Below are 11489 nucleotides of genomic sequence, written 5' to 3'. Positions count from 1 at the left end.
CAAGGACCCACGACAAGGTACAGCTGAACGCCTGGACAAGCGCACCGGGACCTGGCATCGGGTGGGATAAGACAAGGCACCACACCACAGTTTACCTAAATTTATTAGCAAGAGGTCAGGTTTTCAGCTTCTGACTGGTACGTTCAGAGCCAGGCTCCCAGGACCCAGGGCAGCACTGAACATCAGGGGAGCAGCAGGCTGGGCATCCTGGGACTCCGGAAAAGGCCTTCAAGAAAGTGTTCTGGTCCAGAGGGGGCCCCTTGTGGAGTCTGGCAAAAGGAGAACAAGGAACATGGAGGAACCCCTGGTCACCACTGGGGGCCCAGCTCTTCCCCAAAGTCACAACATATGGAGGGACGGAGTGGAGGAGGCACCAGGGCCTAAGCAGCAGACCCCCAGAGTTGGTGAGGGATATGGGGCTGGGCTGCAGGGGTCCTGAGGTGCCCCGGCCCCGGGGAGGGCCAGGAGGCACTGGAGGTAACGTCCAGGAGGGAGCCTGGCCCCTCAGGCAGGAAGTGAGATGAAGGGCAGATGCCAGGGGCTGGCTCGGGTCAGCCTAGCAGCTGTGGGGGTCTGGGGACGACCCTGGGCAGGGTCCTGTCAGCCCCTCTACCCACCCAGGTGTGTGGACCCGGGCTTCACTGCTCTAGGCCTCCCTTCTTCCTCTAGAAAGTGGGACCTCGATGGCCACACCCAGCGTGGATGTGAAGACTTATTTCCTAGCTCTCTGTAAGAGCCTGAGGGCAGACCTCTGCGTAAAGATGTAAAGGGGGGGGGGTACAGCAGAGCAGCTGGAGGATGCTTCCTTCAGGTGCCCCCCATTGCAGATGCTCTGTTCACACCCTCCTCGGACACTGTGATCCTCTTTGAGGAAACAGAAAAGTCAAGGCAGAGAAACCTGCCCGTCACTATCAGATGCACATTCATTCACTCCACTCTTTTAACAAACATTTATTAAGTGCCTACAGTGTGCCAGGCCCTGGGGGGACAGAGTTAGGTCACACACGGCCCTGCCCCCAAGGAGCTCACAGTCTGGAGCAGAGCAGACATGGCTGTGGGAGGCTGAGGGGGCCAGAGGGGAGTGTTGGTGGGGGTGAGTCAGGACCAGCAGGTTGTGGAGGAAGGGCCCGCCTCAGCTTCCTCAGGACGGAGTCCAGGCCTCTCCCCAGGTACCGTCTGGGCTGCACGGGCACCACCACCCACCCCAGGGGTGAAGGAAAGGGAGCCAGAGCCCAGGGGCCTAGAAAGGAGCCGCACACAGAACAAATTCCTGCTGCGTGTCCACACCCTGCCCCAGGCCCACTCGGCTCCCGGGAGCATCTCTGAGCAGGTCTGTGCAGTCACTTCCTTTCTCAACACTGCTTAGGGAACCTCAGCCCCCTCCCCCCCAGGCTCTTGACCTTCTCCCTTCTCAGAGGGCCAGGCACCAGGCACAGCCCCCACCCTGTCGGAACAGGCCCCCTCCTGATGCTCAGAGCCGCCTCACCAGCTCAATGAGCTGCTGGATGTTCTTGTTCTGGTTGGACAGGCCGTTCCTGATGTTCTCTAGCAGACACCTCTTTAACTCAAAAATGGCCTCGCTGTACCCCAAGCTCACCGCGGCCATGGGAGGCACCCCATGCCACAGGCCAGGGATATGCCAAATGTGCTGCTTCTCAGGGTCGCAAAAGGCCAGGTCAGCCAGCATCTGGATGCCGTCGCCCTGCTTCTCCATCTGTGCCGCAGCTCTGTTCACATCTCCAGGGGGCTCCAGGAGCGGCCTCCGCTCCCGTGGCCTGGGGCTGGGGCCACATACGTCCTGGAGGTTCTGGTACACAAACTGATAGTTGGGCATGTGCCCTGTTTTCTCCAACCTCAGAAACGCATGCAGAATGGCAGGTGGTATGTCTCTCGTCTCAGCCAGGCTGACCACGGTGACACTGCTCAACCCCATGAGCAGAGTGGCCAGGGAGGCCTCCAGCTCGAACCTCTCCCCGGCTGTGGCCAGGGCCCCACCAATCAGGCCCCCCGAGTCTATCACCAGAATGTGGTCGCAGCCCAGATCCTGGCTGAAGCTCTCGGCCACGGTGACCAGCTGCATGAAGGCCCCTCGAGGGCCACAGCCCCGCCCCGTGGCAAAGCGCAGCCCAAACATGGTGTTGAGAAGGGTGGACTTCCCGGTGCCTGGCGCGCCCAGGGCCGACAGGACCACCAGGCGCGACCTCCTCTCCAGGCGGACGTGCAGCTCCTTCAGGAGCCCCGTGACCCAGCGCAGGGGCGTACTCAGCGTGCTGCCGTCGATCAGCTCCAAGGGGAGCCCCTTCAGCAGCAGCTCCAGGGCCAGGCCCGGGAAGTGGGCAAACCGCCGCTGGCCCGCAGGCAGCTTCCCTGCCTCAACCAGGCAGCTTTCTGCCTCGTAAAACTGTCCCATCTCCCGCAGGAAGTGCTCCACCCCCAGGGGCTCGGGACAGAGCAGCTCACTGAAGTCCACCACACCACAGTGTTTGGGTCTCAGAGTAAGAATGGTCTCAGGAGGCTGCCGTGGCCTTGGCTGGGCCACTCGGGCCAGTCCCCACTCCATCCACCGCAGGAAGTACTGCTTCTCGGCCTGTGAGGCGCTGCTGATGCCTGCGATGAACTCCTGCAGCCCCCAGGCCGGGTCCTGGCGGTTCTGCTGCTCGCGAAGCTCCAGCAGCCGGTGCCCCAGCTCCGCCCTGCCCTTTTCAGGAGGGTCCCCCGCCCGCTGGGCCTGGCACAGCTCCTTCTCCACCTGGGCTGCCTTCCGCCACGGGTCCCCCTGTAGCCGCAGCTCATCTCTGCGGTAGGTGTCACAGTCCTTGATCCTCCTGGTGATGCGCTCCATGCGCTGCTTCGCCCGCTGACACTCGTCACAGTCCTCGTCCACCCTGAGCCCCAGCTTGCGGGCCGCATGCGCCATCTCCTCCACAGACAGCCTCCTGCAGGGGGACCGGGCCACGTGCGCCACGATGGAGCGGACCCTGCGCACGAAGCCAGCGCTGTCGGTGCTGCTGACCTTCACCAGCACGTGCGAGTGGTCCATCTTCAGCACCGGGATGAGCTTGTTCAGGAACCTGAGGTTTGTGTTCCGCTTGCCACGGTACGGGCTCAGGATGAAGTAGTACTTGGTGGCTGAGCCCCGCATGGAGTATAGCAGCTTGTAGTCCTTCCTGCTGATGTTGTCGGTCAGGATGAACACGGCAGATGAGATTTCGGTCAGGAGCTTGAACTGCAACCAGTGGGAGCCGATGTCACCCCGCAGGTTCAGGAAGGCCACGGGCTCCGGGAACACGTCCAGGTCCTCCCTGCCGCTGGGGAGAAACCAGGACACTTCCACCAGCCCGTCCGCGATCTCCCGGGGGTTGGTGCCCACGCTCAGGTCGCGATGCCAGAAGCAGTCCCGCGGCCGGTGGCCGGGGCTGAGCACGGCGTTGAGCAGCTGTGACTTGGAGTTGCTGCTGACCTCCATGCGCACGAAGGCAAAGGCGGGAGCCCGGGACAGCACCGCACTGTCCTCCCGGAGGCCGCCCACCCCCCGCGGGGGCTGGGCCCACCACGTCCGCACCACGGCCCTCAGGGCCCAAAGCAGAAACGTGTGGTAGTGATTCTCAGAGTCAGGCAAGACAAGAGGGAGTGCAAACTGGCACAGGGACATTTTCAGCACAATTTCCTGCTGCAGGAAACCATCTGAGGAGAGCAGAAGGGCACAGAGAAGGTCCAAGGGGTTCACAGGCGTGTCGGGCGTCGGCAGCTCCGAGAAGGAATAGATGTCCGCGGAGATATCCTCCGCCGCGTCCCAGTAGATGATCTCCTCTTCCATCTGGCTCTCCTTCTCCGCGGGCCTGGTGTCGGGGGGCACGTCCAGCACCATGGTGGTGCTCCTGGCCTCGGTGTTGAGTGCCTGCAGCTTCCGAAGGAAGTTCCAGGGCAAGTCTTTGGGAGCCTGAGGAGCCCAGTTCCTCATGCTGTCGCTGCTAATCTGAAGGGCGTCCTGGAGGCTGAGCTTCTGGGTCTGGTAGGTCTCTAGCCCCAGCAGCAACAGCATCTCCTGCAGCCGGCTCCTCTCCACTGTGGGGGAGGGGGGAGGGAGACGTCAGAGCTCGCCCCACCCATCAGGGTCCATACAGGTGGGAGGGGGACAGCCTCTCAGGGCCTGTCCCGGACCAAACTCCCACCACCCCCAGACCCAAACACACCACGCACGTTGGACGTTAGAGAGACGACACCCAGGGGCCACGTTCAAGAACTGGGAGTGTCTATGAAAATGCCTACACGTCTGGTTTCTCCTGAAACCCGCAACACCCAGCCACACTGGGCCCCAGTTTAACCGTGTAGAGTGCACAGCCATGCACCCACACATGGAACACAGGTTCCCTGCCTTTCCTTTCCCCACACTATGGGCCAGCAGTGGGTCCCTGCACACTGTCACTAGGAATTTTCCACAGGGGATATAATCACTGAGTCACTTGGATTTTCCAGGTTACATTCTTTTCTTTTTACAAACAACTCGGAGAATTTTTAAAGGGAACAGGAAATTAACACTAGATACAGAGTCACAGAAATCATAGCTAGCAACCAGTTTTGCGAATCTGAAGCCAAAAATGTCATTTTAATGTCACGGGGGCAAAATATTTGTTAGAGATTAGCAGAAGTCCACCCTGACTTGTTTAGAGCTTCAAACACCACCCAAGGCAGTAAGGACACCTAGGAGCACTAGATGCTGGGCACAGTAACTCCTCCAAAGGTTTCACCCACTGGCCCTATTCTTGGGTGTAGCATTTCACCAATTTTCATACTGCATAGAATGAGTATGCTTTCGTGGTCAAATAAGTGAAATGCAAATCCTACTGAGCTACAGGCTTTTTTCCACTCCCTTCTCAAGAGAGAAAGTCTATGAAGTTACCAGGATGTTTACAGAAACCCTGAGAGGAGGCACAGCCCTGGTCCGGGGCCCTCCTGGGTGACCAGCAGGACTCAGTCCTGGGACACAGGTGTCTCCTCCCCTGCAGGGCGTGCCTCCTGCTACCTCCCTTCAGAACGTGCCCTGCACTGAGAGGGGTGGAGGTGGGGTACAGTGTGGCTGCAGTACCACAGGGCCTGTGAACCTGTTGCAGAAATAAAAGAGCTGCTTGGGGTCACATGGGGATCGAAGGGGTACTGCTCAGGTCTCCTCTGAGTTTTGCCTGAATGAAACCAGGGATGTGGCTTTTATCCAGACATGGAACAACTGTTTTTGTCTTGTAGGTAGCATGGTAGGGAGAGTCAATGGGGAAAATCCAGAAGAAGAAACTTCACAGACATCCATGCCAAGTGCGTAGCCCCTGGCGGGAGTGTCACAGAAACCACCAGAACAGCCACAGGGTCCCCAGATCCCACTGTGCTTTAGAACCACTGTTGGGAGTGCCTGAGGTGGGGGGGAGTCAGGCAGCTGAGCATCTGACTTGGGCTCAGGTCATGATCTCGCAGCTCAAGGGTTTGAGCCCTGCGTCTAGCTCTGTGCTGATTCTGTGGCTCCCTCTCTCTCTCCCCCTCTCATGCTCTGTTTCTGTCTTTCAAAAATAACAAACATTGAAAACAAAAATTTAGAATCACTGTGGGGACTTGTCACAAGTAAGATTCCTGTGGTTGTAGCTTCGCCTGCCGAGATGCTACTGTCCGTCACTGTCCCGGTGAGTGGTGGCACTGAGGGTTAAGGGCCAGCGGAGACTCTGACACAGGAGCTGTCCTCCCTCAACAGGAAGGGGGGTGGAGCAGAGAAAATGCGTACCTGTTGGGAAGTCACTGTCCTGAGCCTCGTTTGTACCATCTAAAAAAAGCAAAGGAAAATGAGGTGTCTATCAATCAGCATCTTAGACTGACACAAATTAACTTAGGCTAAACCCAGAACCTGCCTTCTTCTTACTAAGACTGCAAGTTTCCCCCAGTGTCACAACATAAAGTCCTGGTGATTTCTCACTCTACCCACCCGCCCCCTTTCCCTAGCCTGGTCCACTCCAGACCCTGGTGTCTCCTTCTGAACAATGAAACTCACAGTCATCTGCTTCCATCTCTCTCCATTCCAGATCTGGAAGAAAACACACACATGTTGACTTTCATCAGCAGCTTAGGACCTTTCTACCAAAAAGTCTCAGTGAGAATATGGGGGCTCCTGTTTACTAATAGTGCTATGAACTTCAGTTTTTCCTATGTACATTTCTTTTTCCCAGCCCCAAATATGACACAAAGTAGCAACAGCTACATACGAAACAGTGATTTGCTCTAGAACATGTATCTTGAAGAATTTATTCCAAGTTTCCAAAAATAAAATACGATTAAGTTCATGAAACTTACATAGATTAATCTTTGATGTTAGAAACCATTTAAAACATAAGTCGATGCAAATTCCTTGGCTCAATTTCAAGATTACCTCCTACAAATGTCATTCATTTTTATTCTATCATAAAAAGTTTTTGAAATCCCTGGAAATGAGGCATCTCTGCTGGGGAAGGGCTATGACTTCTGTGTCCACAGTTACCTGTCCAAAGTGTAGCATCAGGAAATGTCCATCAACACTAACATTTTACTACAGGGTATACTTAAGTTAGTGCCATTTAGATTTAGATATACGAAGACCTTAAAACCCTACAGCCCTGCCTGCAAACGTGGGCCGGTGGGAGCAAGACTTCAGTGTGTTTTTTATTGTTCTTTTTTTTTTTTCTTTTTTTGAGAGACGAGAGAGATAGAGCATGAGCAGGGGAGGGTCAGAGAGAGAGGGAGACATAGAATCTGAAACAGGCTCCAGGCTCTGAGCTGTCAGCACAGAGCCCGATGTGGGGCTCAAACCCACGAACTGTGAGATCATGATCTGAGCCGAAGCCGGACGCCTAACCGACCGAGCCACCCAGGTGCCCCTATTGTTCTGACTTTTGATCCAAGTAAAAGTAGCATCTAATCCAAAATGAAACTTGTATTTTTTAAAGCTTATGAATCAAGAAAAGATTCTGGTATTTTCAGATTCATTAACTCCTCTCGTGATTTCCATATCATCAGGCAGATAAAAATGAACTTCCAAACAGTCTTCTTTGATGGCTTCTCTGGAGATAGACATGAGAAGCATGGAAGAGAAACAGGAAAGGGGTTGGAGAAGTCACGAGTGCATGGAGGACAGATGATTCACACATATCAAACCACAGTGTTGAGCAATCAAGATCAGTTTATTCAAAGTGGAGAAAAGGCATCAGAAGAATTTTTTCCAAGGAATCCAAAATGCTACCCAAGAAAATACGGCAGTTACAGGACATGACGGGACAGAGAGGAGCCCAGGACTGGCTCCCAGTGGCTCTCAGAGCAGTTGTGAGCAGGAATTGCGGGGATAAACCTCAGACTCACAGAAGCCAGGGCCTTGCTTTGTTTGGGATGGGACACAGCTCTCACGTGCACAGGACAGATTACAGGTAGGTGATGGCAAGGAGGTACAAAGTGGCCAGAGGTCAGCCTTTCAAACTGTAGGAACCACTGTGGGGCAGGAGAGCCTGGACAACTGCAGGCCAAGACCGCTGGGAACCCAGATGAGCACCGGGCAGCAGAAGACACAGGGATGGGCAAGGGCTTGCTCTTGGGGGCCAAGCTCTGCGCTACAGTCCCTGCTGGACAGGCCCAGGCTCCGACCCCCTGGGAGCTCCAGGCGCTCCCACTGAAATGATCTGTCAGTGGGGCGACTAAAACCACTCTCACTCACGAATCTGAATTACTTTTCCCCAGGTATTATGGCACCCAGCACTCACTCCACAGAGCTTTCACCGAGCTTTGGAATGCTTGCTACTGGGCAGTCCCTGGACATTGAAGACACCGTCTGACTCCGTGGGGTTATTAGCATACATGAAGGAGAATGAAGTTGAATTCCCACGGCACACCCTGTGTAAAGATGAACTCAGTTGTATCAAAGACCTAAATACAAGAAGGAAAGGAATAAATCTTTGTAACCCTGGATCTGGCAAAGGATTCTTAGCTGTCACACCCAAAGCACAGGCAACAACAGAAAAAAACAGACAGACTGGACGGCATGAAGATAAAAATTTCATGTGCATCAAAGAGCACTGTGAACAAAGTGGAAAGACAACCTACAGAATGGGGGGAAATACGTGCAAATCATATGTGATTTGGGTCCAGTTTCTAGGATACATAAACGACTCTCGCAAATTCAAACAAACAAAACAGTTAAAATGGGCAAAGATGGGTTGCCTAGATGGCTCAGTTGGTTAAATGTCAGACTCATGACTTTGGCTCAGGTCATGATCACATGGCTCGTGAGTTCTAGCCACGCATGGCACTCTGCGCTGACAGTGTGGAGCCCGCTTGGGATTATCTCTCTCTCCCTCCCGCTCTGCCCCTCCCCTGCTCTCATAATAATTTTTCCTTTCTTATTGTACTAACATATATATAACATGGGGCACCTGGGTGGCTCAGTTGGTTGAGCACCAGACTTCGGCTCAGCTCATGATCTCATAGGTTATGACTTCAGGCCCCACATCCTGCTCTCTGTTATCAAGATGGAGCCTGCTTCAGATTCCCCCTCTCTATCCCTCCCCAGCTTGTGTTCTCTTTTTCAATAATAATTTTTAAAACATTTAAAAAATACACATAACAGAAAATTTACTACTTTGCACATTTGTGGGTGTATAGCTGAGTGGCACTGAATCCATTCATTCACTGCTGTGCAGACATCCACCGTCCACACTGTGCATACTGAGTCCTAATCCTACTAGATAGTAACTCCCATTCTTCCCCCAGCCCAGTCCCTGGAAACCAGTTCTGTGCTCTATGACTCTGAGTGCCTACATAGAATCACACAGCATGTCTTTTTGTGACTGGCTTATTTCACTTGGCGTGACGTCCTCACGGTCCATCCATGCTGTAGCGTATGGCGGGATTTCCTTCCTTTTTAAGGCTGAATCACATTCCACAGTGCAGATGGGTCACAATCGGGTCATCTCTCCAAGAGGTGATGGACACTTGGGCTGCTTTCATGTTTTAGCTCTTGTAATGACGCTATCCATACAGCTGTACAGAGATCTCCCGCAGACCCTGCTTTCAATTCTCTGGGCCCCATACCCAGACATGGAACTGCCAGGCCATAAGGCATTTCTATATTTAATCTTTTGTGGAAGCTCCACCGGTTTTCCCCAGCAGCCACATCCATTCTTGGTCCCACTGGTGGCATGCAGGGCTCTAGCTCCTCCTCGTCCTCACCTGGACTTGTTCTTGTCTCTCTTGCCCATGGTGGGTGTGAGTGGGGTCTCACTGTGGTTTTTATTTGCATGTCACCAGTGACTAGTGATGTTGAGCTCACTGCCCATTCCTGTATTTTCTGTGGAGAAATGTCTGTTTGAGTCTTTTGCCCACTTTTAAACTGTGGTGTTTTGTTGTTGTTGAATTTTAGGAGTTCCCCAGATGTTCTGGATATTAATCTCCTGTCAGATACAGGTTTGCAAATTCTCTCTCTTTTTACTCCATGGATGGTGTTATCTGATGCACAAAATGTTTAAAGTTTCATGCAATGCAGTCTTTTCTTTTTTCAGTTTTTTTCAGTTTTCATGCAGTGCACTATTTCTTTTGTTGCCTGTGCCTTCTGGGGTCACAGGAAGTCACTGCCACATTCAAACGTGTGAAGCTTTTGTTCAATGTTTTCTTTCAAACGCTTATTGCTTTAAGTCCTACACATAGTATTACATGATCCCTTTTGAGTTAATGTTAGTATACGGTATTGGGTAAGGGACTGACTTCATTAGTTTGCATGTGAACATCTAGTTTCCCAGCAATGTTTGTTGGAAAGACCATCCTGTACCCAGTGAATGTTCTCAGCACCCTTGTCAAAAATCACCTGACTGTATGCACAAGGATTTATTTCTGGGCTATTCCATTATGAAATATGGCTATTCCTATATATCTGTCTTTATGCCAGTAACACACTGTTTTGATTATTATAGCTTTGTAGTAGGTTTTTAAATGGGGAACTGTGAGTCTTCCAATTCTGTCCTTCTTTCTCAAAATTAACTTGGCTATTCACTGTCCCTTAAGATTCCATATGAAGTTTAGGACAGGGTTTCCCCTTTTCTGCAAAATATGTAATTGGCTTTTTGATAGGGTTTGGAATTAATCTGCAGATCTCTTTGGGTTATACTGACATCTTAACAATATTAAGTCTCCCAATCAATGAACATGGGATGTTTCCATTTATTTATATCTTCTTTAATTTCTGCAGCAATGTTTTGTAATTTTATTGTACAATTCTTTTACCTCCCTGGTTAATTCCTAAGATTTTCATTCTTTCTGATGCTACTGTAAATAGACCGTTTTTATAATTTCCTCTTTAGTGTATTCACTGTTAGTGCTTACAAATGTAACTGGTTTGTGTGTGTTGGCTGAATTTATTAGTTCTAACAGCTGTTTTTGTGGAATCTGTATGATTTTCTACATATAAGATAATATGATCTCCAAACAGAGATAATTTTACCTCTTCCATTCCCTTTTGGACGTTTATTTCTTCTTCTCCCCTCACTGCTCTGGCCGGGACTTCCAGTACAAGGTTGGGCAGGAGTGGTGGATGTGGGCGTCCCTATCTTCTTCCTGATCTTAGAAGAAAAGCTCTCACCCGAGTCTGCTGTTTGCTGTGCGTCGTCCACGTGGAAGCAGCTTCCATCTACTCTTACTCTGTAAAGTCTTTTTATTAAGAAATGGTAGGGAATTTCATCAAATGCTTTTTCTGCATCAGTTGAGACAGTCACTTTTTCTCTTCATTTTGTTGATGTGGTTGACACTACCTTTGCATTCCAAAAATAAATCCTACCTGGTCATGGCATAACCTCCTTCTAATATGCTAGTGAAGTATGGTTGGTGTTTTGCTGAAGATTTTCACATCAATGATCATAAGGAATACTGGTCTATAGTTTCCTTTTCTTGTAGGATCATTGTCCGGCTTTGCTTCAGGGTTATGCTCGCCTTAAGAATGAGGAAGTTTTCCCTTCCTTCAACTGTTTAAAAAAGTTTGAGAATAGGGACGCCTGGGTGGCTCAGTCAGTTAACTGTTGGGCTTTGGCTCAGGTCATGATCTCTCAGTTCGTGAGTATGAGCCCTGCGTCAGGCTCTGTGCTGACAGCTCAGATCCTAGAGCCTGCTTCAGAATCTAGGTCTCCTTCTCTCTCTGCCCCTCCCTCACTCGTGCTCGCTCACACTCTCTCTCAAAAATAAGTTTAAAAAAATTTTTTTAAGTTTGAGAAGGATTGGAAGTAGTTCTTTAAATATTTGTAGAATTCACCAGTGAAGTTATCAGGACCACAGTTTTTCCTTGTCAGGATATTTTTTTATGTTTATTTATTTTTGAGAGAGAGAGAGACAGAGCATGAGCTGGGTTGGAGCAGAGAGAGAGAGAGAGAGAGAGAGACACAGAATCTGAAGCAGGCTCCAGGCTCTGAGCTATCAGCATAGAGCCCGATGTGGGGCTCGAGCCCACAAAC

At 51.4% G+C, this 11489-nt stretch overlaps 1 protein-coding gene across 3 annotated transcripts in view; it reads right to left on the bottom strand.

Annotated features, from left to right (window-relative positions):
- Window positions 1-933: 933 nt before the first annotated feature.
- The window catches only part of LOC115284569 (up-regulator of cell proliferation), a 56087-nt gene continuing 45531 nt past the window's right edge, over window positions 934-11489 (bottom strand). For all 3 annotated transcript variants that reach the window (XM_029931135.1, XM_029931144.1, XM_029931142.1), the window contains 3 exons: window positions 6029-6061; window positions 5765-5803; window positions 934-4065 (listed from right to left, as the gene is read on the bottom strand). In XM_029931135.1, coding sequence (XP_029786995.1) covers window positions 1472-4065; window positions 5765-5803; window positions 6029-6061 — 2666 coding nt within the window. In that variant the 3' untranslated portion in view covers window positions 934-1471. The remainder of the gene's footprint in view (window positions 4066-5764; window positions 5804-6028; window positions 6062-11489) is intronic.

Source organism: Suricata suricatta, chromosome 2 (assembly GCF_006229205.1).
Source record: "Suricata suricatta isolate VVHF042 chromosome 2, meerkat_22Aug2017_6uvM2_HiC, whole genome shotgun sequence".
NCBI lineage: Eukaryota > Metazoa > Chordata > Mammalia > Carnivora > Herpestidae > Suricata > Suricata suricatta.
The sequence above is the reverse complement of the archived record's forward strand: the minus strand, read 5'-3'. Positions and strand labels throughout refer to the sequence as shown.